General features: G+C 38.6%; 1 protein-coding gene and 1 long non-coding RNA gene across 6 annotated transcripts; one reads left to right on the top strand and one right to left on the bottom strand.

Moving 5' to 3' along the window:
* The first annotated feature begins 364 nt into the window (after nt 1-364).
* Nucleotides 365-26,010, top strand: LOC121181306 (mucin-2-like). 5 transcript variants are annotated; one of them, XM_041037193.1, is made up of 44 exons: nt 365-492; nt 2,048-2,099; nt 2,294-2,335; nt 3,828-3,909; nt 4,261-4,388; nt 5,324-5,529; nt 5,830-5,894; nt 6,196-6,344; nt 6,461-6,532; nt 6,750-7,074; nt 7,432-8,054; nt 8,302-8,507; nt 8,734-8,798; nt 9,105-9,253; nt 9,370-9,441; nt 9,756-10,451; nt 10,699-10,904; nt 11,134-11,198; nt 11,503-11,651; nt 11,768-11,839; nt 12,160-13,401; nt 13,649-13,854; nt 14,448-14,512; nt 14,590-14,738; nt 14,857-14,928; nt 15,249-15,416; nt 15,774-15,881; nt 16,125-16,330; nt 16,622-16,686; nt 16,937-17,085; nt 17,203-17,274; nt 17,888-18,034; nt 18,098-18,562; nt 18,819-18,926; nt 20,363-20,835; nt 21,377-21,441; nt 21,536-21,681; nt 21,950-22,470; nt 23,013-23,077; nt 23,172-23,317; nt 23,586-24,139; nt 24,701-24,765; nt 24,861-25,006; nt 25,137-26,010. In XM_041037193.1, the coding sequence occupies exons 2-44, from the start codon at nt 2,066-2,068 to the stop codon at nt 25,238-25,240; spliced, it is 8,913 nt and encodes a 2,970-aa protein (XP_040893127.1). In that variant the 5' UTR covers nt 365-492; nt 2,048-2,065; the 3' UTR covers nt 25,241-26,010. The 5 variants fall into 5 exon arrangements, with proteins under 5 accessions (XP_040893127.1, XP_040893128.1, XP_040893130.1 ...); XM_041037194.1 differs by lacking the exons at nt 5,324-5,529; nt 5,830-5,894; nt 6,196-6,344; nt 6,461-6,532 and having other exon boundaries at nt 3,828-4,388; XM_041037196.1 differs by lacking the exons at nt 6,196-6,344; nt 6,461-6,532; nt 6,750-7,074; ... (1 more) ...; nt 8,302-8,507; nt 8,734-8,798 and having other exon boundaries at nt 3,828-4,388.
* LOC121181307 lies at nt 6,824-7,625 on the bottom strand. Its single transcript, XR_005894001.1, has 3 exons — nt 7,558-7,625; nt 7,096-7,179; nt 6,824-6,864 (listed from the first exon to the last, which is right to left on the bottom strand). It is a non-coding gene; the product is annotated as an uncharacterized LOC121181307 (long non-coding RNA).
* Nucleotides 26,011-26,236: the final 226 nt, after the last annotated feature.

Genomic DNA, 26,236 nt, shown 5'->3' with positions numbered 1-26,236 from the left:
ATTTATATAGTATACAGTAATTTGTATATTATTTGTAGCACTGCTTCTAGCAAATATTAATTATGCAGTTGAGTTTTAGCAGGCTGAGGCTGAGACCATGTTGTGACACTTTCCGCATGTTTGAAATAACAGGGATGTTTTCATTACTCACACTTCATTGGTATTTTGGTATGTGCATCTCTCAACTCTTCATCAACCACGCCCCCCACCCCCTTCACATTTTACATTGTGCCTTAAGCCCTTCTTCACCCTTTTTACATGAAAATGATGTACAGCTAAACAAGTTCTGCAACTTATGTCAGTTGTTGAGAAAGCAAGAATTTCTTGTCTCTGACAAAAAAACCTTGCTCACTGACAAGTCTTCACTTCTAGTTTTTAAGTGAGGAGGGTAAGGTGTCAGGTGCCATCTAAGTGTCAGCTTGAAACATTCATTGAAAAACTGCTGTGAATAGAACAATATTGCCACACAGTTGGCCTTGGGACTGCACTGGGGTAAGAAAGCTAATTTTTCATTTGATGCTGTTGTTTAACTGCACATACAATTGAGTGTGTGTTTTTAACACATACATGCATTTATACTGCATTTGAAACTGTGATTTTCTGTTCCATTTTTGACTGTAGTTTCAGTTGTGTGATTTTGAATGATTTCTATTTGATTTGACGGGAAAGCTATCAACAAAATTCTAAAAAATAATTTTAGCAATCTATGCTTTTCCCTTGATTTGTGCGCTACTTTTAAGAGTCACTTTGTTTGTCCATTGGGTTAATGTATTAAATCTTTAATGACGAGAAAAAAATTTCTCAAGAATGAAGCATTGATAAAAGCAATGCTAATAAATAATTATTATTGGTTATAAGGCTGTAACAGTTAAACATGTAGCTTGTCTGGGTGTGGCTGCTGTATGAGCATCTTATCGCTCTGAGTGTAACAAGCAAAGATTCCTATGCCACAGAGACTAAAATAATCTAACAGGAATTTAACCCTTGTAAAGGCAATTGCTTAATCTGATAAATACATACCAATATTTATTATTAGAAAATATAAAAATGGCTTCTAGGTTACTTATAAATATACAAATTCAGCTTGTCACAGACACTCATGAATTTCATATATAGATATGATAACCATATCATCTGCATCGGTGTCAGATAATAAAATGTTGGCTTGAACTGGCAAAGTCAGAATCGAACAATCCAACTGAGACAAGAACACTTAATAATAATTTAGTAATAATAAGAAAATAATTTTCTTGGCTCTTTAAAATCTTGACTATTGTCATTCATTACTAAATAGGACATCACCTGGGCATCAAAAATCAGGCGTCTGTCAAGCAGGGAGAAGAAAGAAGAGTCTTCTTCTTTCTGATTTCAGAAATAGTTTATATCTTTTAATACAAGTTTAGCTGGGAGCACATGAGGTAACAGTAAAATTAAAAACACAAAGAATTCCCATAATCTTCTTGGCAAAACTTAGATCTGTGGTTGGAATCTTGAACAGCCCCGGAGGTGGGACTTATCTGATAGGTGTGCTATCAGATAAGACAAAATAACCCAAACTTGTCTCTCCAGAATGTTGGCATACCCAGTTCAGAATGTCTTACACATATAATTAGTTGGAGAGCTGTGAATCTCTTTTAAGCATCAGTTTCATTCCAATTATTAGGATGACTTTAGCAGTGAGTTAAAATCACTCATATGTAATTTTGTTATTACGTTTGAGTACGTTTTTTTTTAGGTATACCTGCTAGTGCAGTCTAATACAATAGCCCTGCAAAAAGTCCTACCTTCACAATGCTGAATGCTTATAAAATTCAATTTTTGTCAAAACACTTTTAAAGAGGACTTTACAATTATTTTGGAGGATATAGTTTCCAGAGCTGCTGAACTGTATTATTGTGTTATACTGACAGGTGTTTCTAATGCTTAGTACGCTCACTGATGTAAATGGAATAGACAAAATATTAGCAATGTACATTAGAATGACATCAATATGTTATGAACCCTAAATTGTATTTAAATTATATTGATAATGAGTCATATTTCACAGGAACCAGAAACAGTGAGGATGGATCCTCTCGTGTTCTTTCTCCTACTAGCAGGTATTTGTTAGCAAGCGCATGCTTCTGTGTGTGTGTGTGTGTGTGTGTGTGAGAGAGAGAGAGAGAGAGAGAGAGAGAGAGAGAGAGAGAGAGAGAGAGAGAGAGAGAGAGAGAATTTATTAATTAAACATACTTAGAAAATAAATAGAATTTAGAATTTAGATTTGATCTTTGTGACTTTTTCTCCCCTACAGGACTTGTGGGAACAGCATCAGCAACCACCAACATGACAACAGGTAACATACACATACAGGCTTTAAGGATCAAAATTTATTTTAATAATACAATAAAATTGTGTGGAATTCATTTATATCACTGTTAGTTTCAGTATATACCAAGGTAACACAAATTTAAGCGACAAATCTGGTCACGTGTTGTCTGTGTAGCCAAAGTTTGATATTCATTCATGACATAGAGATCCAATGTTGCCCAAAAACAATTGGATTGCACTGCCAGATAATTACAATTATGTTGTATTACAATATACACATAGTATTAATACAATGACCTGCCTGTTCTGAGATTGAAAGCCCTTGAAAACTTTGTCTGTTTCTCTGTACCATTAAATATGCATAACTAAATAAGAGTTAAAGCAAAATCTGAGGGGAGAGGGACTCTGTTATTAAACTCTTAATCAATAAATAAGGATATTGACTGTCTGAAAAAGATGACAAGAACATTATTGCGTATGTCATGTGAAATGCTGTGGAAGCATTGTATGTTACTGATTAATCTAGACAATGACAAATTCTCTTAAAAACAGTGTAAATGTGAAACATGAAAAAGTTAGTTATAGAGTTAGCCATTTCTCCGGATATGATAATGTAATTATTAAATGGAATTCCAATCTGAAGATGAAATATCTAAATCTTTTTCCTTACATTAACATTATTGAGTCACTGTTACCATTACTTTGATAATGTTAACTATCTTGTTGATAGAATTAACACTCCCTAAATCAGTTTCACAATCAAGGCCTACCAGTGCTTTCACAGAAAAATACCTACTGTGAAATATCATACTGAATACTGCATAAGAATAACTAATTTTAGCAATAATCTAATAATAATCTGCTGAAAGTGATAACTGTATCTCCTGTATGAACAGCGTTTGCAGTTTTGTTCCCTGAAATTAGATAGGCTGTTTTAAATAGAGCAAAATCAGTTTGCAAAGCTGACTTTACAGGTCATTCCAGCTGGAAGTACATTTTTCAATCAGCCAACAGTAATTCATCCTCTTTCAACAAAGAACGTAAACCATAAATTTAAACCAAGTTTAAATTGCTTTATCTCTGCTTTATATCTTGCAATGATAAGATTATCATTTAATCACAATCACAATCAGAGGGCATCACACATCACCAGAAGATGTACAAGCAAAGAGGGGGTCAGTCATTGTTGAATGCCGTAAATGAAGCTGATACTTTCTAAAATTGATGACAGAAAATAATGCTTGTAAACAACATCACTCTTAGGGAGGATTGATAATTAATAAAATAAAGATTTTGAAACCTCCAATTCACTGAAGTTTTTTACACTAATTTATTACAATAAATTACTTTATGAACTTCAACTTAACAGTCATTTCAAATGTAAATGAAAATATGTGGGGGGTTTTTTTTGTTTTTTTTTTTTACCATATGTTTATATATGGTAAAAACAATTAAACCATACAAATTATGGGTAGAAGTAACTTGATTCTGTTTTCACTATTCTACATCTCCACTAGTTAACACAACCTTATCACCAGTCAATGAAACGTCACCGCCAGTGAACATCTCTCCATCTCCAATCACTACAATCTCACCACAAGACAATTCAACATCATCAACAATCAATGCAACTTCATCAGCATCACCAGCCTTCAATAGATCCTCTCTATTAGTCAATACATCCTCACAACCACTTTCACCACCTGTCAACATCTCTGCAACAATGAACAATACAGTCTCACCACAGGACAATTCAACATCACCAACAGTCACTGCAGAATCACCAGTCACTGTGACCTCACCTATGGTCAACACCTCAACACCAGTTAACCAAACCTCAACTTCAGCCAATACAACATCAACAGACGGAAACACAACCTCACAACCACTCAGTACAAACTCACCTCCAGTCAATGAAACCTCGTCACCAGTCAATGCAATTTCACCACCAGACAATGAAACATCACCACCAATCAACATGACCTCACAACTGCCCAACATTACCTCATCACCAGTCAATGCAACGGCATCGCCAGTCCACATGACCTCACCACTAGAAACAACACTGTCATTGCCAGGTAGTGCATCTTCTCACACAGCCAATATGTCTCAAATTTATTGTCCAAACATTCACCACAACTTCAATCCTTGTCAATCAAATATTGTTGTTTTCTAGGTAACATTCAGTTTTCTATTCGATTCAATATTAGTTATATAGCGCCAAATCATAACAGAAGTTATCTTAAGGCACTTTCCATATAGAGCAGGTCCAGACCGTACATTTTATAATGAGGAACATCTGAGAAACACCAAAAATGTAGGTACATAATGTGAGCACATGATGCCATTTTGTTCACAGCACATTATCCTGTCTGCACAAGGTATTAGAATAATCATGTGTGTATAAAATAAGTTGGATGCAAAAGAAAATTTATGTGCACAAGATAGTAGCTTGTATAAACAAGAAACTTATCTTGTGCAGTCAACATAATTATTTGTGTGTACAATATGTCATAAAGAGTGCATAAATTATGATTTTGTATGCACAGAATCTTGTGCTTGTAAGAAAAAAAAATATCTGGACCTTATGAGATTCATACATTAAATAGTGAATATGTGTTTTAATAAAATTAACTAAATTCATTTTTTCAAAAGCTTGTACTTTGAAACACCCCTCACAACTACATTTCTTACTGTCATTTTGATATTAAAAACAAAGATGCTAACATTTGTTAAATATTTATAAATATATATATGTTATAAAATAGAATTTTGTGCAATACATAACTAGCTGACAGAATAGTATTTGTTAAACATTAGTATGATAGCTGTCATTTGAAAAGAAAAAAAATTAAATTAAAAATTAAAATACTTTATGTGTGTGTGTGTGTGTGTGTGTGTGTGTGTGTGTGTGTGTGTGTGTGTGTGTGTGTGTGTCTCTAATGAAGCTGTATGACCACCACTCAACGCAGCACATCACAACCACTGACTGAGATATTTAATACATTTTTAGGTAACGCAAGCTCTCCCCCAGTGAATGGAACATCAGCACCACCAAGAATCACAACTATTGGCACTCCAGCTACAACCACAACAGCTGCCCCACCACCTGAGCCAAAAATTAAGCTGGAATTCAAGTTGCAGAAAACTTTTACACCTGAGCTTGCAAACAAATCTTCACCTGAGTTCAACAGCTTAAAAGAGAGTGTAACCACCACAGTAAGTTCATATATATTTTTACAATTTTTTGCGTTTTTAAGCAATCAAATTCCAAGGAACATACAAAAACTCTAGATGACAGAACCTTCAGACAATGTCACTCTGTTTTCAAATTCAATAAAACATGGCTAATGGAAGAAAAAAAAATGTTGCCATAGTTTAGGTGAAAATTAAACTTCTAATACAATTTAATTGAGATATGAGAGGGAAAAAAAGACGGAACACCTGTGGCACTATATCAGCTTTCTTTCCTCACATGTATTTTGAAATTTCTAATTTTATTATTTGATTAATTTCCAGCTCAACACAGTCTATTCACAGCAATATGGACCCAGCTTCAATCGAACTGTCATCAACGGCTTCAGGTATAAAACGCTATATTTTACAAATTTCTCGAAACTTGGTTGCTAATGTATTGATTTGTCTTTTGTTTTAATAGAAGAGGGACAGTGTTGTACTTTGCTGTTAGCATATGGCTTTAGTTATCATATGGTTTATCAAAGCATGAATACTACAAAACAGTGTTCAGATTTTTATGAACAAATTTAAATAGTTCTTCCAGTCATGTATATATAAGTCATTGTTGTCATGAAGCCATAGTTAAACAAAAATGAGCACAATAGCCCAATGAGATTCAAGCATTAACAATGAATGTTTCTGTTCCAGTCAAGGATCTGTTGTGGTAGATGCTGAGTTGATATTCAATAACGCAACTACACTACCAAATGGCAATTCTGCAGCTCAAACTTTGCAGACCGCTGCTTCCAACCCAAATTTTACCCTCTCTGTTAACACGTCATCTATTACTGCAGCAGGTAAGACTATATGGTGTGCCAAATTCCGTAAATGATTATTGCAAGCACATATTGAATGTATGATGACTCAAATATATTGAGACAACACAAATGTACTTAATATTTGTTATTTTCAGTTGTGTTGGCACCAACTGAAGCCCCAGTCACAGCTGCACCTCCAACACTGATGAATACAACTCTTTCACCAGGTATTTATCATGTGTGATTTGGGGTAATAACCTAATTTCCAATAAGTGAGTGACATAAGTATCCAACCACCATTTCCAGTTAATGTTACAATGTACTCACTACCACTTGTTCAATATGAAATATTCTGCCTAAAAGTGGTTATAAAAATAGAAATTGTCCCTAAATAAGGGACAATATTTCATTCATTTAATTTATTTAAAAAAATTCCACCACCAGAAAACATGACCTCCCCACCACACAATGCAATGCCATCACCAATCAACATGACCTTGCCACCACTCAACGCCACGTCATCACCAGACAACATGACTTCACCTCCAGCCAATATGACCTCACCACCACTGAATGCAACACCACCACCAATCAACATGACATCCCCACCACTCAACGCCACGTCACCACCAGACAACATGACCTCCCCACCACACAATGCGATGCCATCACCAATCAACATGACCTTTCCACCACTCAACGCAACATCACCACCAGGTAATATGACCTTACCACCACTTAACGCAACCTCACCAGCACTCAACGCCACATCACCAGCACTCAACGCCACATCACCACCAGTCAACATGACTTCACCTCCAGCTAATATGACCTCACCACCACTGAACGCAACACCACCACCAATCAACATGACCTCCCCACCACTCAACACCACATCACCACCTGACAACATGACCTCACCACCACACAATGCTATTCCATCACCAAGCAACATGACCTCACCACCACTCAACGCCACATCACCATCAGTCAACATGACTTCACCTCCAGCCAATATGATCTCACTACCACTCAACGCAACATCGCCACCAGGAAATATGACCTTACCACCACTTAACGCAACCTCACCAGCACTCAATGCCACATCACCACCACTCAACGCTACATCACCACCAATCAACATGACTTCACCTCCAGCCAATATGACCTCACCACCACTGAACGCAACACCACCACCAATCAACATGACATCCCCACCACTCAACGCCACGTCAACACCAGACAACATGACCTCCCCACCACACAATGCAATGCCATCACCAAGTAATGTGACCTCACCACCACTCAACACAACATCAGCATCAGGTAACATGACCTCACCACCACTTAACACAACCTCACCAGCACTCAACGCTGCATCACCACCAATCAACATGACTTCACCTCCAGCCAATATGACCTCACCACCACTGAACGCAATACCACCACCAATCAACATGACATCCCCACCACTCAACGCCACGTCAACACCAGACAACATGACCTCGCCACCACTCAATGTAACATCACCACCGGTCACCATGACCTCACCACCACTCAACATGACCTCCCCACCACTCAACACCACATCACCACCTGTCAACATGACCTCACCACCACTCAATACAACGTCACCACCAGTAAACCCAACCTCTCCACCAGTCAACATGACGTCTCCTCCAGCCAATATGACCTCACCTGCAGTCAGTACAACCTCACCACTTCTGGTCACCACAATGCCATTGCAAAGTAATTCAACCTCCGCCACAATTTATCACTCCAACTTTCTTTTTATTTTCCTCAAAATCACAAAAGCTTCACCATCCATTCATCAAATATCATTTTGTGTGTAACATGACCAGTACACAAAAAATGAAGCTACAGCCTGTGAATCTACACTATTCCTAGAACTGAGTGCAAAATCTACATTTGTTAATGCTGCTTGATATGTTCTCATGTCATGTTTATTACCAATAAAGTTTTCATACATTTCTAGTTAATGCAAGCTCTCCCCCTGTGAATGGAACATCAGCACCACCAAGAATCACAACTATTGGCACTCCAGCTACAACCACAACAGCTGCCCCACCACCTGAGCCAAAAATTAAGCTGGAATTCAAGTTGCAGAAAACTTTTACACCTGAGCTTGCAAACAAATCTTCACCTGAGTTCAACAGCTTAAAAGAGAGTGTAACCACCACAGTAAGTTCATATATATTTTCACAATTTTTTTGCGTTTTTAAGCAATCAAATTCCAAGGAACATACAAAAACTCTAGATGACAGAACTTCTAAACATGTTGTTTTCCTTCAGAAAATGTTACACAATATTCTCAAATTCGAAAAAACTTTGATTCCCGTAGTAGAGAAAACATGGTTAATGCCATAATAAAAATCAATAATGATCATTATTTCCATTTGATTTCCAGCTCAACACAGTCTATTCACAACAATATGGACCAAGCTTCAATCGAACTGTCATCAACGGCTTCAGGTATAAAACGTTACTATATTTTACAAATTCAACAAGCCTTGGTTGCTAATCTATTGATTTGTTTTTTGTTTTAATAGAAGAGGGGCATAGTGTTGTACTTTGCTTTTATCATATGGCTTTAGTTATCATATGGTTTATCAAAGCATGAATACTACAAAACAGTGTTCAGATTTTTATGAACAAATTTAAATAGTTCTTCCAGTCATGTATATATAAGTCATTGTTGTCATGAAGCCATAATTAAACAAAAATGAGCACAATAGCCCAATGAGATTCAAGCATTAACAATGAATGTTTCTGTTCCAGTCAAGGATCCGTTGTGGTAGATGCTGAGCTGATATTCAATAACGCAACTACACTACCAAATGGCAATTCTGCAGCTCAAACTTTGCAGACCGCTGCTTCCAACCCAAATTTTACCCTCTCTGTTAACACGTCATCTATTACTGCAACAGGTAAGACTATATGGTGTGCCAAATTCCGTAAATGATTATTGCAAACACATATTGAATGTATGATGACTCAAATATATTGAGACAACACAAATTTACTTAATATTTGTTATTTTCAGTTGTGTTGACACCAACTGAAGCCCCAGCCACAGCTGCACCTTCAACACTGATGAATACAACTCTTTCACCAGGTATTTATCATGATAAAACCAGTCTTTGAAAAGTTAATTTTGTTCAGTTTAACAAATGAAATATTGTCACTAAATCATGATCCAACATTAATTTAATGAAATACCAATTTGGTGTGATTTGGGGTAATAACAACCTAATTTCTAATAAGTGAGTGACATAAGTATCCAACCATCAATTCCAGTTAATGTAACAATGTAATCACTACCATTTGTTCAATATGAAATATTCTGCCTTAAAAGTGGTTATAGAAATAGATCAGGTGCAAGGGACAAAATTTCATTCATTTAACGTATTCAAAACATTCCACCACCAGAAAACGTGACTGCACCACCACTCAACGCAACACCACCAATCAACATGACATCCCCACCACTCAATGCCATGTCACCACCAGTGAACATGACCTCACCACCACTAAATGTAACATCACCACCAGGTAACATGACTTCACCGCCACTTAACGCAACCTCACCAGCACTCAACGCCACATCACCACCTGTCAACATGACTTCACCTCCAGCCAATATGACCTCACCACCACTGAACGCAACACCACCACCAATCAACATGACATCCCCACCACTCAACGCCACATCACCACCAGTCAACATGACTTCACCTCCAGTCAATATGACATTACCACCACTGAACGCGACACCACCACCAATCAACATGACATCCCCACCACTCAACGCCACATCACCACCAGTCAACGTGACTTCACCTCCAGCTAATATGACCTCACCACCACCAATCAACATGACATCCCCACCACTCAACGCCACATCACCACCAGTCAACATGACTTCACCTCCAGCCAATATGACCTCACCACCACTGAACGTAACACCACCACCAATCAACATGACATCCCCACCACTCAACGCCACATCACCAACAGTAAACCCATCCTCTCCACCAGTCAACACAAGTTCACCTCCAGCCAATATGACCTCACCTGCAGTCAATGCAACCTCACCGCTTCCGGTCACCACAATGCCATTGCAAAGTAATTCAACCTCCGCCACAATTTATCACTCCAACTTTCTTTTTATTTTCCTCAAAATCACAAAAGCTTCACCATCTATTCATCAAATATCATTTTGTGTGTAACATGACCAGTACACAAAAAATGAAGCTACAGCCTGTGAATCTACACTATTCCTAGTACTGAGTGCAAAATCTACATTTGTTAATGCTGCTTGATATGTTCTCATGTCATGTTTATTACCAATAAAGTTTTCTTACATTTCTAGGTAACGCAAGCTTTCCCCCTGTGAATGGAACATCAGCGCCACCAAGAATCACAACTATTGGCACTCCAGCTACAACCACAACAGCTGCCCCACCATCTGAGCCAAAAATTAAGCTGGAATTCAAGTTGCAGAAAACTTTTACACCTGAGCTTGCAAACAAATCTTCACCTGAGTTCAACAGCTTAAAAGAGAGTGTAGCCACAGTGGTAAGTTTATATATATTCTTTTGCAATTTTTTGCATCTTTAAACAGTCAAATTTCAAATAATATGTGAAAATTCTAAATGACAGAACTTCAAAACATGCTGTTTTCCTTCAGATAATGTTATACAATATTCTCAAATTCGAAAAAAAACTTTGATTCCTGTAGTAGAGAAAACATGGTTAATGCCATAATAAAAATCAATAATGATCATTATTTCCATTTGATTTCCAGCTCAATACAGTCTATTCACAACAATATGGACCCAGCTTCAATCGAACTGTCATCAACGGCTTCAGGTATAAAACGTTACTATATTTTACAAATTCAACTAGCCTTGGTTGCTAATCTATTGATTTGTCTTTTGTTTTAATAGAAGAGGGACAGTGTTGTACTTTGCTTTTATCATATGGCTTTAGTTATCATATGGTTTATCAAAGCATGAATACTACAAAACAGTGTTCAGATTTTTATGAACAAATGTAAATAGTTCTTCCAGTCATGTATATATAAGTCATTGTTGTCATGAAGCCATAGTTAAACAAAAATGAGCACAATAGCCCAATGAGATTCAAGCATTAACAATGAATGTTTCTGTTCCAGTCAAGGATCTGTTGTGGTAGATGCTGAGCTGATATTCAATAACGCAACTACACTACCAAATGGCAATTCTGCAGCTCAAACTTTGCAGACCGCTGCTTCCAACCCAAATTTTACCCTCTCTGTTAACACGTCATCTATTACTGCAACAGGTAAGACTATATGGTGTGCCAAATTCCGTAAATGATTATTGCAAACACATATTGAATGTATGATGACTCAAATATATTGAAACAACACAAATGTACTTAATATTTGTTATTTTCAGTTGTGTTGGCACCAACTGAAGCCCCAGCCACAGCTGCACCTCCAACACTGATAAATACAACTCCTTCACCAGGTATTTATCATGACAAAACCACTCTGTGAAAAGTTAATTTTGTTCAGTTTAACAAATGAAATATTGTCACTTGATCATGACTCAGCACTAATACAATGCAATAATAACAATTCAGTGTGATTTGCGGCCATGACAACCTAATTTCTAATAAGTGAGTGACATAAGTATCAAACCACCATTTACAAATAATGGAACAATGTACTCACTTCCACTTTTATAATATGAAATACTCTTCCTTAAAGGTATCAGTGCTAATAGAAAATGATCAGTAGTGAGGGAAATTGCTTTATTCAACTATCTTAATACAATTCCACCACCAGTCAATGCAACGTCGCTACCCATGAACATGACCTTTCCTGCAGTCAGTGCAACTACACCGCTACTCAATGCCACATCACCACCAGTCAGCATGACCTCACCACCACTGAACGCCACACCACCACCAATCAACATGACATCCCCACCACTCAACATCACGTCACCACCAGGTAACATGACCTCACCACCACTCAATGTACCATCACCACCAATCAACATGACATCCCCACCACTCAACGTCACATCACCACCAGTCAACATGACCTCACCACCACTCAATGTAACATCACCACCGGTCACCATGATATCACCACCGCTGAACGCAACACCACCACCAATCAACATGACATCCCCACCACTCAACACTATGTCACCACCAGGTAACATGACCTCACCACCACTCAATGTAACATCACCACCAGTCACCATGACATCACCACCACTGAACGCAACACCACCACCAATCAACATGACCTCCCCACCACTCAACGCCACGTCACCACCAGTCAACATGACCTCACCACCACTCAATGTAACATCACCACTGGTCACTATGACATCACCACCACTGAACGCAACACCACCACCAATCAACATGACATCCCCACCACTCAACGCCACGTCACCACCAGGTAACATGACCTCACCACCACTCAATGTAACATCACCACCAGTCACCATGACATCACCACCACTGAACACAACACCACCACCAATCAACATGACATCCCCACCACTCAACGCCACGTCACCACCAGTCAACATGACCTCACCACCACTCAATGTAACATCACCACTGGTCACTATGACATCACCATCACTGAACACAACACCACCACCAATCAACATGACATCCCCACCACTCAACGCCACGTCACCACAAATCAACATGACCTCACCACCACTCAATGTAACATCACCACCGGTCACTATGACATCACCACCACTGAACGCAACACCACCACCAGTCAACATGACATCACCACCACTCAACGCCACATCACCACCAGTCAACATTACCTCACCTACAGTCAATTCAACCTCACCACCAAACAACATCACATCACCACCACTCAACATGACCTCACCACCACTCAACATGACCTCACCACCACTCAACACAACGTCACCACCAGTAAACCCAACCTCTCCACCAGTCAACATGACGTCTCCTCCAGCCAATATGACCTCACCTGCAGTCAGTACAACCTCACCACTTCTGGTCACCACAATGCCATTGCAAAGTAATTCAACCTCCGCCACAATTTATAACTCCAACTTTCTTTTTATTTTCCTCAAAATCACAAAAGCTTCACCATGTATTCATCAAATATCATTTTGTGTGTAACATGACCAGTACACAAAAAATGAAGCTACAGCATGTGAATGTACACCATTGCTAGAACTGAGTGCAAAATCTACATGTGTTAATGCTGCTTGATATGTTCTCAAGTCATGTTTATGACCAATAAATATTTCATACATTTTTAGGTAATGCAAGCTCTCCTCTTGTGATTGGAACATCATCACCACCAAGAATCACAACTATTGGCACTCCAGCTACAACCACAACAGCTGCCCCACCACCTGAGCCAAAAATTAAGCTGGGATTCAAGTTGCAGCAAACTTTTACACCTGAGCTTACAAACAAATCTTCACCTGAGTTCAACAGCTTAAAAGAGAGTGTAACCACTACAGTAAGTTCATATATATTTTCACAATTTTTTGCAATCAAATTCCAAGGAATATACAAAAATTCTAGATGACAGAACTTCTAAAAATGTTGTTTTCCTGTTACACAAAATTCTCAAGTTCGATAATAGTTTGATTTCTATAGTGGAAATGACATGGCTGATGCCAGAAAAAATAATATTTTTAGTTTAAAAGAAGAAATTCAACCTCTTTTCAATCAATAATTAAACAGCATGAAAAACAATGAGTTAAAAATAAAAGATGGATTAATTGTGGCTTCAACTTTCTTTCCTCATATGTATTTTTTTGATTTAGCATTGAATGGTGGTGAGGTAGTGAGACAGTACTACACAAGATTCTCAAATTCGATAAAACTTTTATTCCTGTAGTAAAGAAAGCATGGCTAATGCCAGAAAAAAATCTTTTCATGGTTTAAAAGAAGAAATTCAATTTCTTTCAAAACAATAATAGACTTGCATGAAAAAACTTTAAATGACATATGAGAGGAAAAGAAATGGAATACTTGTGGCACAATATCAACTTTCTTTCCTCACATGCATTTTTAAATTTCTGATTTACTTATTTGATTGATTTCCAGCTCAATGCAGTCTATTCACAACAATATGGACCCAGCTTCAATCGAACTGTCATCAACGGCTTCAGGTATAAAACGCTACTATATTGTACAAATTTGGCAAGACTTGGTTGCTAATTAAATGAATTAAATGTTACTGTTCCAGTCAAGGATCCGTTGTGGTAGATGCTGAGCTGATATTCAACAACGCAACTACACTACCAAATGGCAGTTCTGCAGCTCAGACTTTGCAGACCGCTGCTTCCAACCCAAATTTCACCCTCTCTGTTAACACGTCATCTATTACTGCAACTGGTAAGACTATATGGTGTGTTATATTCTGTAAATGATTATTGCAAGCACATATTGAATGTAGGATGACTCAAATATATTAAAAGACAACACAAATGTACTTAATATTTGTTATTTTCAGTTGTGTTGGCACCAACTGAAGCCCCAGCCACAGCTGCACCTCCAACACTGATAAATACAACTCCTTCACCAGGTATTTATCATGACAAAACCACTCTGTGAAAAGTTAATTTTGTTCAGTTTAACAAATGAAATATTGTCACTTGATCATGACTCAGCACTAATACAATGCAATAATAACAATTCAGTGTGATTTGCGGCAATGACAACCTAATTTCCAATAAGTGAGTGACATAAGTATCAAACCACCATTTACAAATAATGGAACAATGTACTCACTTCCACTTTTATAATATGAAATACTCTTCCTTAAAGGTATCAGTGCTAATAGAAAATGATCAGTAGTGAGGGAAATTGCTTTATTCAACTATCTTAATACAATTCCACCACCAGTCAATGCAACGTCGCTACCCATGAACATGACCTTTCCTGCAGTCAGTGCAACTACACCGCTACTCAATGTAACATCACCACCAGTCAGCATGACATCACCACCACTGAACGCCACACCACCACCAATCAACATGACATCCCCACCACTCAACATCACGTCACCACCAGGTAACATGACCTCACCACCACTCAATGTACCATCACCACCAATCAACATGACATCCCCACCACTCAACATCATGTCACCACCAGGTAACATGACATCACCACCACTCAATGTAACATCACCACTGGTCACTATGACATCACCACCACTGAACGCAACAACACCACCAATCAACATGACATCCCCACCACTCAACGCCACGTCACCACCAGTCAACATGACCTCACTACCACTCAATATAACATCACAACCGGTCACCATGATCTCACCTCAAGTCAATTCAACTTCACCACCAAACAACGCCACATCACCACCACTCGACATGACCTCACCACCACTCAATGCAACATTACCAACAGTAAACCCAACCTCTCCACCAGTCAACATGACGTCTCCTCCAGCCAATATGACCTCACCTGCAGTCAACGCAACCTCACCACTTCCGTTCACCACAATGCCATTGCCAAGTAATGCAACTTCCGCCACAATTTATCACTCCAACTTTCTATTTTCCTCAAAATCACAAAAGCTTCACCATCTATTCATGAAATATCATTTTGTGTGTAACATGACCAGCACACAAAAAATGAAGCTACAGCATGTGAATGTACACCATTGCTAGAACTGAGTGCAAAATCTACATTTGTTAATGCTGATTGATATGTTCTCAAGTCATGTTTATGACCAATAGATATTTCATACATTTCTAGGTAACGCAAGCTCTCCTCCTGTGATTGGAACATCAGCACCACCAAGAATCACAACTATTGGCACTCCAGCTACAACCACAACAGCTGCCCCACCATCTGAGCCAAAAATTAAGCTGGGATTCAAGTTGCAGCAAACTTTTACACCTCAGCTTACAAACAAATCTTCACCTGAGTTCAACAGCTTAAAAGAGAGTGTAACCACCACAGTAAGTTCATATATATTTTTACAATTTTTTGCGTTTTTAAGCAATCAAATTCCAAGGAACATACAAAAACTCTAGATGACAGAACTTCTAAACATGTTTCCATAGTGGAAATGACATGGCTGATATTCTTAGTTTAAAAGAAGAAATTCAACCTCTTTTCAATCAATAATTAAACTGCATGAAAAACAATGAGTTAAAAATAAAAGATGGATTAATTGTGGCTTCAACTTTCTTTCCTCATATGTATTTTTTTTATTTATTTGACAGTTTTGTTATTCATTTAATTCACAGCTCAACGCGGTCTACTCAAAACAATATGGACGAAGCTTCAATCGAACTATCATCAACGGTTTCAGGTAGAAAACATTGTTTGATAGAATTTTGTACTGTGCTGTTATCATATGGCTTTAATTATTATCATATGGTTTATCTTAACATAAAGATTAGAAAACAGTGTTAAGATTTTTATGAACAGATTTTATTGTTATTTTCATCAGTATATCTATCAGTCATTCTTGTCATGGAACCTTAATGACTAAACAAAGACCACAATCGCCAAATGAGATTCAAGCTTTAAAAATTAAGTAAATAATGCTTCTGTTACAGTCAAGGATCCGTTGTGGTAGATGCTGAGCTGATATTCAACAACGCAACTACACTACCAAATGGCAGTTCTGCAGCTCAAACTTTGGAGACAGCTGCTTCCAACCCAAATTTTACCCTCTCTATTAACACGTCATCTATTACTGCAACAGGTAAGACTATATGTTGTGTCAAATTCTGTAAATGATTATTGCAAGCACATATTGAATGTTTGATGACTCAAATATGTTAAGAGACAACACAAAAGTACTTAATATTTGTTATTTCAGTTGTCCTTGCACCAACTGAAGCCCCAGCCACGGCTGCACCTTCAACACTGATAAATACAACTCCCTCACCAGGTATTTGTCATGATAAAACCAGTCTGTGACAGGATTAGATTAGATTCAACTTTATTGTCATTACACATGTACCAGGACAAGGTAACGAAATGCAGTTTAGCATCTAACTAGAAGTGCAAAAGCAGCAAGTGTAAGATATGGCATCAAGTGCAGGATATACAGTATCTACAGTATGTGACAGTATGTACAGATAAGGCAGTGGTATGGACAAAAAAATATTTACAATGAGATATATACAATCAACATGATATACAAATGAGTGTTCTATGGACAAAATGTACAGCTAAATAGGTATTATGAACATACTATACAGGTGAGTTTGTAATACTATACAGATGCATTATGCCGCTAAATATATGTACAGGTATACAGGTAAATAGGTATTATGAACATACTCTACAGTTTGTAGTACTTTACAGATGGATTGCACCGCTAGATAGATGTACACTATAGTAGAGAAAAAAACTATGAACATGATTTACATGATTTACTCACTACCACTTCTATAATATGAAATATTCTGCCCCGAAGGTATCAGTGCTTATAAAAATTGATCAGTTGTGAGGGAAAATGTTCTATTAAACTAACTGAACAAAAACAATTCCGCCACCAGTCAATGCAACCTCACCACCAATCAACATAACCTCACCACCACTCAATGCTACATCACCACCAGTCAACATGACCTCACCATCAATGAACATGACCTTACCTGCAGTCAATACAACCTCACCGCCACTCAACACCACATCACCACCAGGTAACATGACTGCACCTCCACGTAACACAACATCACCACCACTCAACATGACCTTACCTGCAGTCAGTTCATCCTCACCACCAAACAATGCCACATCACCACCACTCAAAATGACCTCTGTAGCACTCAATGCAACATCACCATCACTCGACATGACCGCACCAACACTCAATGTAATATCACCACCTGTCACCATGACCTTACCTGCAGTCAATTCAACCTCACCACCAAACAACGGCACATCACCACCAGTCAACATAACCTCGCCACCACTCAACGCAACATCACCACCACTCAACATGACCTCACCACCGCTCAACGCAACATCACAGCCACTCAACATGACCTCACCACCGCTCAACACCACATCACCACCTGTCCACATGACCTCACCACCACTCAACACAACGTCACCACCACTCAACATGACCTCTCCTCCAGTGACCATGACTTCTTCTCCAGCCAATATAACCCCACCTGCAGTCAATGCAACCTCACCACTTCCAGTCACCACAATGCCATTGCCAAGTAATGCAACCTCCCCCACAATTTATAACCCCAACTTTCTTTTTCCCTCACAATCACAAAAGCTTCACCACCTATTCATCAAATATCATTTTGTCTGTAACATGACCAGTACACCACAAAAGGAAGCTTCAGCATGTGAATCTACGCCATTACTAGAACTGAGTGCAAAATCTACATTTGTTAATGCTGCTTGATATGTTCTCATGTCATGTTTATTACCAATAAATAATTAATACATTTCTTTTTTCAATGACAGTTATCATGACCTCACCAACAGTTAACATGACCTCCCCAGCACTCAACGCAACATCACCACCGACGACTTCACCCACCACTGCTCCAACTGCTGCCCCTAATGCTACAGTTCCTCTAACTGCCGCTACTAATGCAACAGCTGCCCCTTCAACTGTGGCCCCTAATGCAACAGATACCCCTACTACTGCTCCTCCTGCAACAGCTGCCACTACAGCTGCATCCTCTCCTGCACCAACAACTTCAGCCACCACTGCATCAACAGATCCTCCTACAGCCAATGAGGGAACCCTTGGTCTTCAGTTTAGTCTCAACCAAATATTTACAGCTGATCTCTCCAACCCATCGTCAGCTGCATTTAAGGCTTTAGCAGCAATAGTGGTCAGAGAGGTAAGATATCCCCGAAGTATATTGTAACACTAAACTTTTGACCACAAAACATTCTACTGTGAGTAAACTGAAATTTTACTAAATGAAAATGGTATTCTATGACCATTCCAAGATAAAAAGGAAGGTTCAAAGATTACTGCAGAAACAAAACTCTTTGAAACATAAAGCAAAAATTTGTTTTTAGAAATAAATCTGATCAGCCTGTACAATGAGTATAAGAACATTCATGTTGCTAACGTTCTTACATTGATGTAGATAAAGATTTGAAGAATTAAATGGATCAATTTCCATAATTTGCACATCATACAGCAACTATTTCATTATTGTAGAAGGTCATTCTTTTTCTGTTCTTACTGGCTCAAAGATATTGGCATCCCCTATTGTCAGGTTGAGCCCAGATCCCAGTACTGCTCACTCTTCAATGTCTTCACACCTTAGCTACACCCATTCCTTGAAGGGCAATCAAGATTTTGTGCATTTGTAATAAGCTGTTCATTAGTGCTCATGGCCATTTGCCAATGACAGTAATGTTTCCTTTCAGATAAACAAAGTGGGTAGAAAGTTGTTTGGATCGTCTTTCCTTCGCTCCATTGTTAACTCATTCAGGTAAGACTGAATTTTAATCACTGACTAATTTTTGATAAATACATGTCGGCCACTTGCTTTTATTAAGTGATGCTTTCTGTCTTTGTCACCATAGGAGTGGATCAGTGATCACCAACATGACTCTTGTGTTCCAAGATAAAAACTCAGTTCCTCCTGCAAGCAATGCAACTTCACAATTCAGCAGTGAACTTACGAACAACTCCACTGCCCTGGACATTACACCAGGCAGCATTTCTGCATGTAAGTTACTGGTTTGATTTTAAAGTCCAATTTTATGAATTTACGATTTACTTTTATTAATCTGTTAAATATTAAATGCCTGTTAATATGTCATATTTGTAATGCTCTGGTAATTTTCAAATATAAAGATGAAATGAGGGCTCAAAGTTGGGATGTTCCTTCCTTTTGAGCCCTTATTTTCAACCTGTAAAGTTACTTTCTGTCCAAAGAATGTCACTGACTAACACTTATGCACCTACATCTGTTCTATGCCCATCACTTCAGCTGCTGTCAATGCTTCAACTGCTCCAACTGCTGCCCCTAATGCTACAGTTGGCCCAACTGCAGTTCAGAATATTACAGTTCCTCCAACTGCAGCTACTAATGCAACATCTGCCCCTCCAACTGTGGCCCCTAATGCAACAGCTGCCCCTCCAACTGTGGCCCCTAATGCAACAGCTGCCCCAACTACTGTGGCCCCTAATGCAACAGCTGCCCCTCCAACTGTGGCCCCTAATGCAACAGCTGCCCCAACTACTGTGGCCCCTAATGCAACAGCTGCCCCTACTACTGTGGCACCTAATGCAACAGCTGCCCCTACTACTGCTCCTCCTGTAACAGCTGCCACTACAGCTGCATCCTCTCCTGCACCAACAACTTCAGCCACCACTGCATCAACAGATCCTCCTACAGCCAATGAGGGAACCCTTGGTCTTCAGTTTAGTCTCAGCCAAACATTTACAGCTGATCTCTCCAACCCATCGTCAGCTGCATTTAAGGCTTTAGCAGCAATAGTGGTCAGAGAGGTAAGATATCCCCGAAGTATATTGTAACACTAAACTTTTGACCACAAAACATTCTACTGTGAGTAAACTGAAATTTAACTAAATGAAAATGGTATTCTATGACCATTCCAAGATAAAAAGGAAGGTTCAAAGATTACTGCAGAAACAAAACTCTTTGAAACATAAAGCAAAAATTTGTTTTTAGAAATAAATCTGATCAGCCTGTACAATGAGTATAAGAACATTCATGTTGCTAACGTTCTTACATTGATGTAGATAAAGATTTGAAGAATTAAATGGATCAATTTCCATAATTTGCACATCATACAGCAACTATTTCATTATTGTAGAAGGTCATTCTTTTTCTGTTCTTACTGGCTCAAAGATATTGGCATCCCCTATTGTCAGGTTGAGCCCAGATCCCAGTACTGCTCACTCTTCAATGTCTTCACACCTTAGCTACCCCCATTCCTTGAAGGGCAATCAAGATTTTGTGCATTTGTAATAAGCTGTTCATTAGTGCTCATGGCCATTTGCAAATAACAGTAATGTTTCCTTTCAGATAAACAAAGTGGGTAGAAGGCTGTATGGATCATCTTTCCTTCGCTCCATTGTTAACTCATTCAGGTAAGACTGAATTTTAATCACTGACTAATTTTTGATAAATACATGTCGGTCACTTGCTTTTATTAAGTGATGCTTTCTGTCTTTGTCACCATAGGAGTGGATCAGTGATCACCAACATGACTCTTGTGTTCCAAGATAAAAACTCAGTTCCTCCTGCAAGCAATGCAACTTCACAATTCAGCAGTGAACTTACGAACAACTCCACTGCCCTGGACATTACACCAGGCAGCATTTCTGCATGTAAGTTACTGGTTTGATTTTAAAGTCCAATTTTATGAATTTATGATTTACTTTTATTAATCTGTTAAATATTAAATGCCTGTTAATATGTCATATTTGTAATGCTCTGGTAATTTTCAAATATAAAGGTGAAATGAGGGCTCAAAGTTGGGATGTTCCTTCCTTTTGAGCCCTTATTTTCAACCTGTAAAGTTACTTTCTGTCCAGAGAATGTCACTGACTAACACTTATGCACCTACATCTGTTCTGACTATGCCCATCACTTCAGCTGCTGTCAATGCTTCAACTGCTCCAACTGCTGCCCCTAATGCTACAGTTGGCCCAACTGCAGTTCAGAATATTACAGTTCCTCCAACTGCAGCTACTAATGCAACATCTGCCCCTCCAACTGTGGCCCCTAATGCAACAGCTGCCCCTCCAACTGTGGCCCCTAATGCAACAGCTGCCCCAACTACTGTGGCCCCTAATGCAACAGTTGCCCCTCCAACTGTGGCCCCTAATGCAACAGCTGCCCCAACTACTGTGGCCCCTAATGCAACAGCTGCCCCTACTACTGTGGCCCCTAATGCAACAGCTGCCCCTACTACTGCTCCTCCTGCAACAGCTGCCACTACAGCTGCATCCTCTCCTGCACCAACAACTTCAGCCACCACTGCATCAACAGATCCTCCTACAGCCAATGAGGGAACCCTTGGTCTTCAGTTTAGTCTCAACCAAACATTTACAGCTGATCTCTCCAACCCATCGTCAGCTGCATTTAAGGCTTTAGCAGCAATAGTGGTCAGAGAGGTAAGATATCCCCGAAGTATATTGTAACACTAAACTTTTGACCACAAAACATTCTACTGTGAGTAAACTGAAATCTTACTAAATAAAAATGGTATTCTATGACCATTCCAAGATAAAAAGAAAAGTTCAAAGATTACTGCAGAAACAAAACTCTTTGAAACATAAAGCAAAAAATTTGTTTTTAGAAATAAATCTGATCAGCCTGTACAATGAGTATAAGAACACTCATGTTGCTAACGTTCTCACATTGATATAGATAAAGATTTGAAGAATTAAATGGATTAATTTCCATAATTTGCACATCATACAGCAACTATTTCATTACCGTAGAAGGTCATTCTTTTTCTGTTCTTACTGGCTCAAAGATATTGGCATCCCCTATTGTCAGGTTGAGCCCAGATCCCAGTACTGCTCACTCTTCAATGTCTTCACACCTTAGCTACCCCCATTCCTTGAAGGGCAATCAAGATTTTGTGCATTTGTAATAAGCTGTTCATTAGTGCTCATGGCCATTTGCAAATAACAGTAATGTTTCCTTTCAGATAAACAAAGTGGGTAGAAGGCTGTATGGATCATCTTTCCTTCGCTCCATTGTTAACTCATTCAGGTAAGACTGAATTTTAATCACTGACTAATTTTTGATAAATACATGTCGGTCACTTGCTTTTATTAAGTGATGCTTTCTGTCTTTGTCACCATAGGAGTGGATCAGTGATCACCAACATGACTCTTGTGTTCCAAGATAAAAACTCAGTTCCTCCTGCAAGCAATGCAACTTCACAATTCAGCAGTGAACTTACGAACAACTCCACTGCCCTGGACATTACACCAGGCAGCATTTCTGCATGTAAGTTACTGGTTTGATTTTAAAGTCCAATTTTATGAATTTATGATTTACTTTTATTAATCTGTTAAATATTAAATGCCTGTTAATATGTCATATTTGTAATGCTCTGGTAATTTTCAAATATAAAGGTGAAATGAGGGCTCAAAGTTGGGATGTTCCTTCCTTTTGAGCCCTTATTTTCAACCTGTAAAGTTACTTTCTGTCCAGAGAATGTCACTGACTAACACTTATGCACCTACATCTGTTCTGACTATGCCCATCACTTCAGCTGCTGTCAATGCTTCAACTGCTCCAACTGCTGCCCCTAATGCTACAGTTGGCCCAACTGCAGTTCAGAATATTACAGTTCCTCCAACTGCAGCTACTAATGCAACATCTGCCCCTCCAACTGTGGCCCCTAATGCAACAGCTGCTCCTCCAACTGTGGCCCCTAATGCAACAGCTGCTCCTCCAACTGTGGCCCCTAATGCAACAGCTGCCCCTCCAACTGTGGCCCCTAATGCAACAGCTGCCCCAACTACTGTGGCCCCTAATGCAACAGTTGCCCCTCCAACTGTGGCCCCTAATGCAACAGCTGCCCCAACTACTGTGGCCCCTAATGCAACAGCTGCCCCTACTACTGCTCCTCCTGCAACAACTACCACTACAGCTGCTTCCACTGCTGCACCAACGACTTCAACCACCACTGCATCAACGGATCCTCCTACAGCCAATGAGGGAACCCTTGGTCTTCAGTTTAGTCTCAACCAAGCATTTACAGCTGATCTCTCCAACCCATCGTCAGCTGCATTTAAGGCTTTGGCTGCAACAGTGGTCAGAGAGGTAAGATATCCCCGAAGTATATTGTAACACTAAACTTTTGACCACGAAACATTCCACTCTAAGTAAACTGAAATTTTACTAAATGAAAATGGTATTCTATGACCATTCCAAGATAAAAAGGAAGGTTCAAAGATTACTGCAGAAACAGAACTCTTTGAAATATTAAGCAAAACATTTTTTTTTTTTTTAGAAATAAATCTAATCAGCCTGTACAATGAGTATAAGAACACTCATGTTACTTATATTCTTGCACTGGTGTAGATAAAGATTTGAAGATGATTTAATGTATCAATTTCCATAATTTTTGCAGTATGAAACATTTCATACAGCAACTATTTTATTATCATAGAAGGTAATTCTTTTTCTGTTCTTACTGGCTCAAAGTGATTAACATCCCCTAATGTCAGGTTGAGCCCAGATCCCAGTACTGCTTACTCTCCAGTGTCTTCATACCTTAGCTACACCCATTCCTTGAAGGGCAATCAAGATTTTTTGCTAAGGAACAGCTTATTTGTAATAAGCTCATGGCCATTTGCAAATGACAGTAATGTTTCCTTTCAGATAAACAAAGTGGGTAGAAGGCTGTATGGATCATCTTTCCTTCGCTCCATTGTTAACTCATTCAGGTAAGACTGAATTTTAATCACTGACTAACTTTTCGATAGATACATGTTGGTCACTTGCTTTTATTAAGTGATGCTTTCTCTCTTTGTCACCATAGGAGTGGATCAGTGATCACCAACATGACTCTTGTGTTCCAAGATAAAAACTCAGTTCCTCCTGCAAGCAATGCAACTTCACAATTCAGCAGTGAACTTACGAACAACTCCACTGCCCTGAACGTTGTACCAGGCAGTGTTTCTGCACGTAAGTTACTGGTTTGATTTAAGTCAAAGTCAAGCTTTATGAAATTATGATTTACATTTATTAATTTATTAAATAATTAAATTAATGTTTATATGTCATATTAATACTTGTGCTTTTTCTCCTTTTTCAGAATCAACATCAACATCAAACAGTTCCCCTCGGCCCACAGTGTGCTCACTGGCAGTCTTTTCAGTAACACTGCTCACTGTGGCACAGATGCTCCTAGACTTATAGCCAGTATCCAAATAAGATACACTGACTTGAGAAATAGCTTTTACTGGGCTATCAAGTGTGGAAAAAGGCAAATACCAATGAACAAAAAACAAAAGACACAAATGTGCATTATGAAATTTACCAATACAATGTCATGTGGTAAAAAGACGTGTGCTGTGTGTCAAAGATTGAGAAAGTTTTTCAGCATTTTCCACGTTACAATGATATTACAATTATCAGTTATATCATATTTAATGTACTAATCACTAAGATCAAAAATACCGTATTTGATTTCACATTTTTGTTGTAGTTGCCATTTTTTGCATTTGCTTAGTCAATTCTCCTTTATAAGCTATTTTATATTGTGGCATTGTTAACAGTTTAAAAATGCAAGGTGATAATGTACTAAATATTTATTTCAAAGTAAAAGTATTGTAAGAGTCAGCAGGAAACAGCTTACATCCAGTGTCACTGTTCAGTGCAAATGGAGGAAGAAGTGTGAACACAGCGTGGTGCCCAATGCTAAGGGTGTTATGGTAATATGATCCTGATACTGGAGACCAACAATTCATGTTCCAACTATTAATGTTTGAGCTTTTAAACATTTTTGAACTATGAAGATCATCTTTGCTGTTTCATAAATCTGAACATTTAGAATTAGTGGTATGATGCATTTGATTTATATCAGTTTTATCATGACTGGTTGGAACTGGAAAAAAAAAACAAAAAAACAAAACAAAATGTTTTTAATGTTTGTGATCATCACCAAGACTTGGTTTAAAAGAATTAAAGCTAATCCAACATAATGTGGACATGAAAGTATCTACAGAAAAAGTTAGCCTTTGGTCAACAAGAACCACAAGAAATATGCCCTGGCAACATTCTGCTTATTAAGTGAATTCTATCTTGTTCTGAAAATCACCAATCTTCTGTATCGTTTACATGGTGACTCAGTGCATATAAATATCCTCAAGATCGGTGACTTAAATTAGGGCTCATGCCTCAGGCTCATGTCTT

The sequence above is a fragment of the Toxotes jaculatrix genome, chromosome 4 (genome assembly GCF_017976425.1).
Source record: "Toxotes jaculatrix isolate fToxJac2 chromosome 4, fToxJac2.pri, whole genome shotgun sequence".
NCBI classification, from domain to species: Eukaryota; Metazoa; Chordata; class Actinopteri; family Toxotidae; genus Toxotes; species Toxotes jaculatrix.
This window is presented reverse-complemented; position numbering and strand designations above follow the sequence as displayed.

Coding starts and splice junctions, on each gene's coding strand:
- LOC121181306 (XM_041037193.1), top strand. CDS start 2,066: ATGGATCCTCTCGTGTTCTTTCTCCTACTAGCAG. Junction 14,739..14,856: donor GTCATCTATTACTGCAACTG/GTAAGACTATAT, acceptor TGTTATTTTCAG/TTGTGTTGGCACCAACTGAA. Junction 18,927..20,362: donor TGCTGCCCCTAATGCTACAG/TTCCTCTAACTG, acceptor CTAATGCTACAG/TTGGCCCAACTGCAGTTCAG.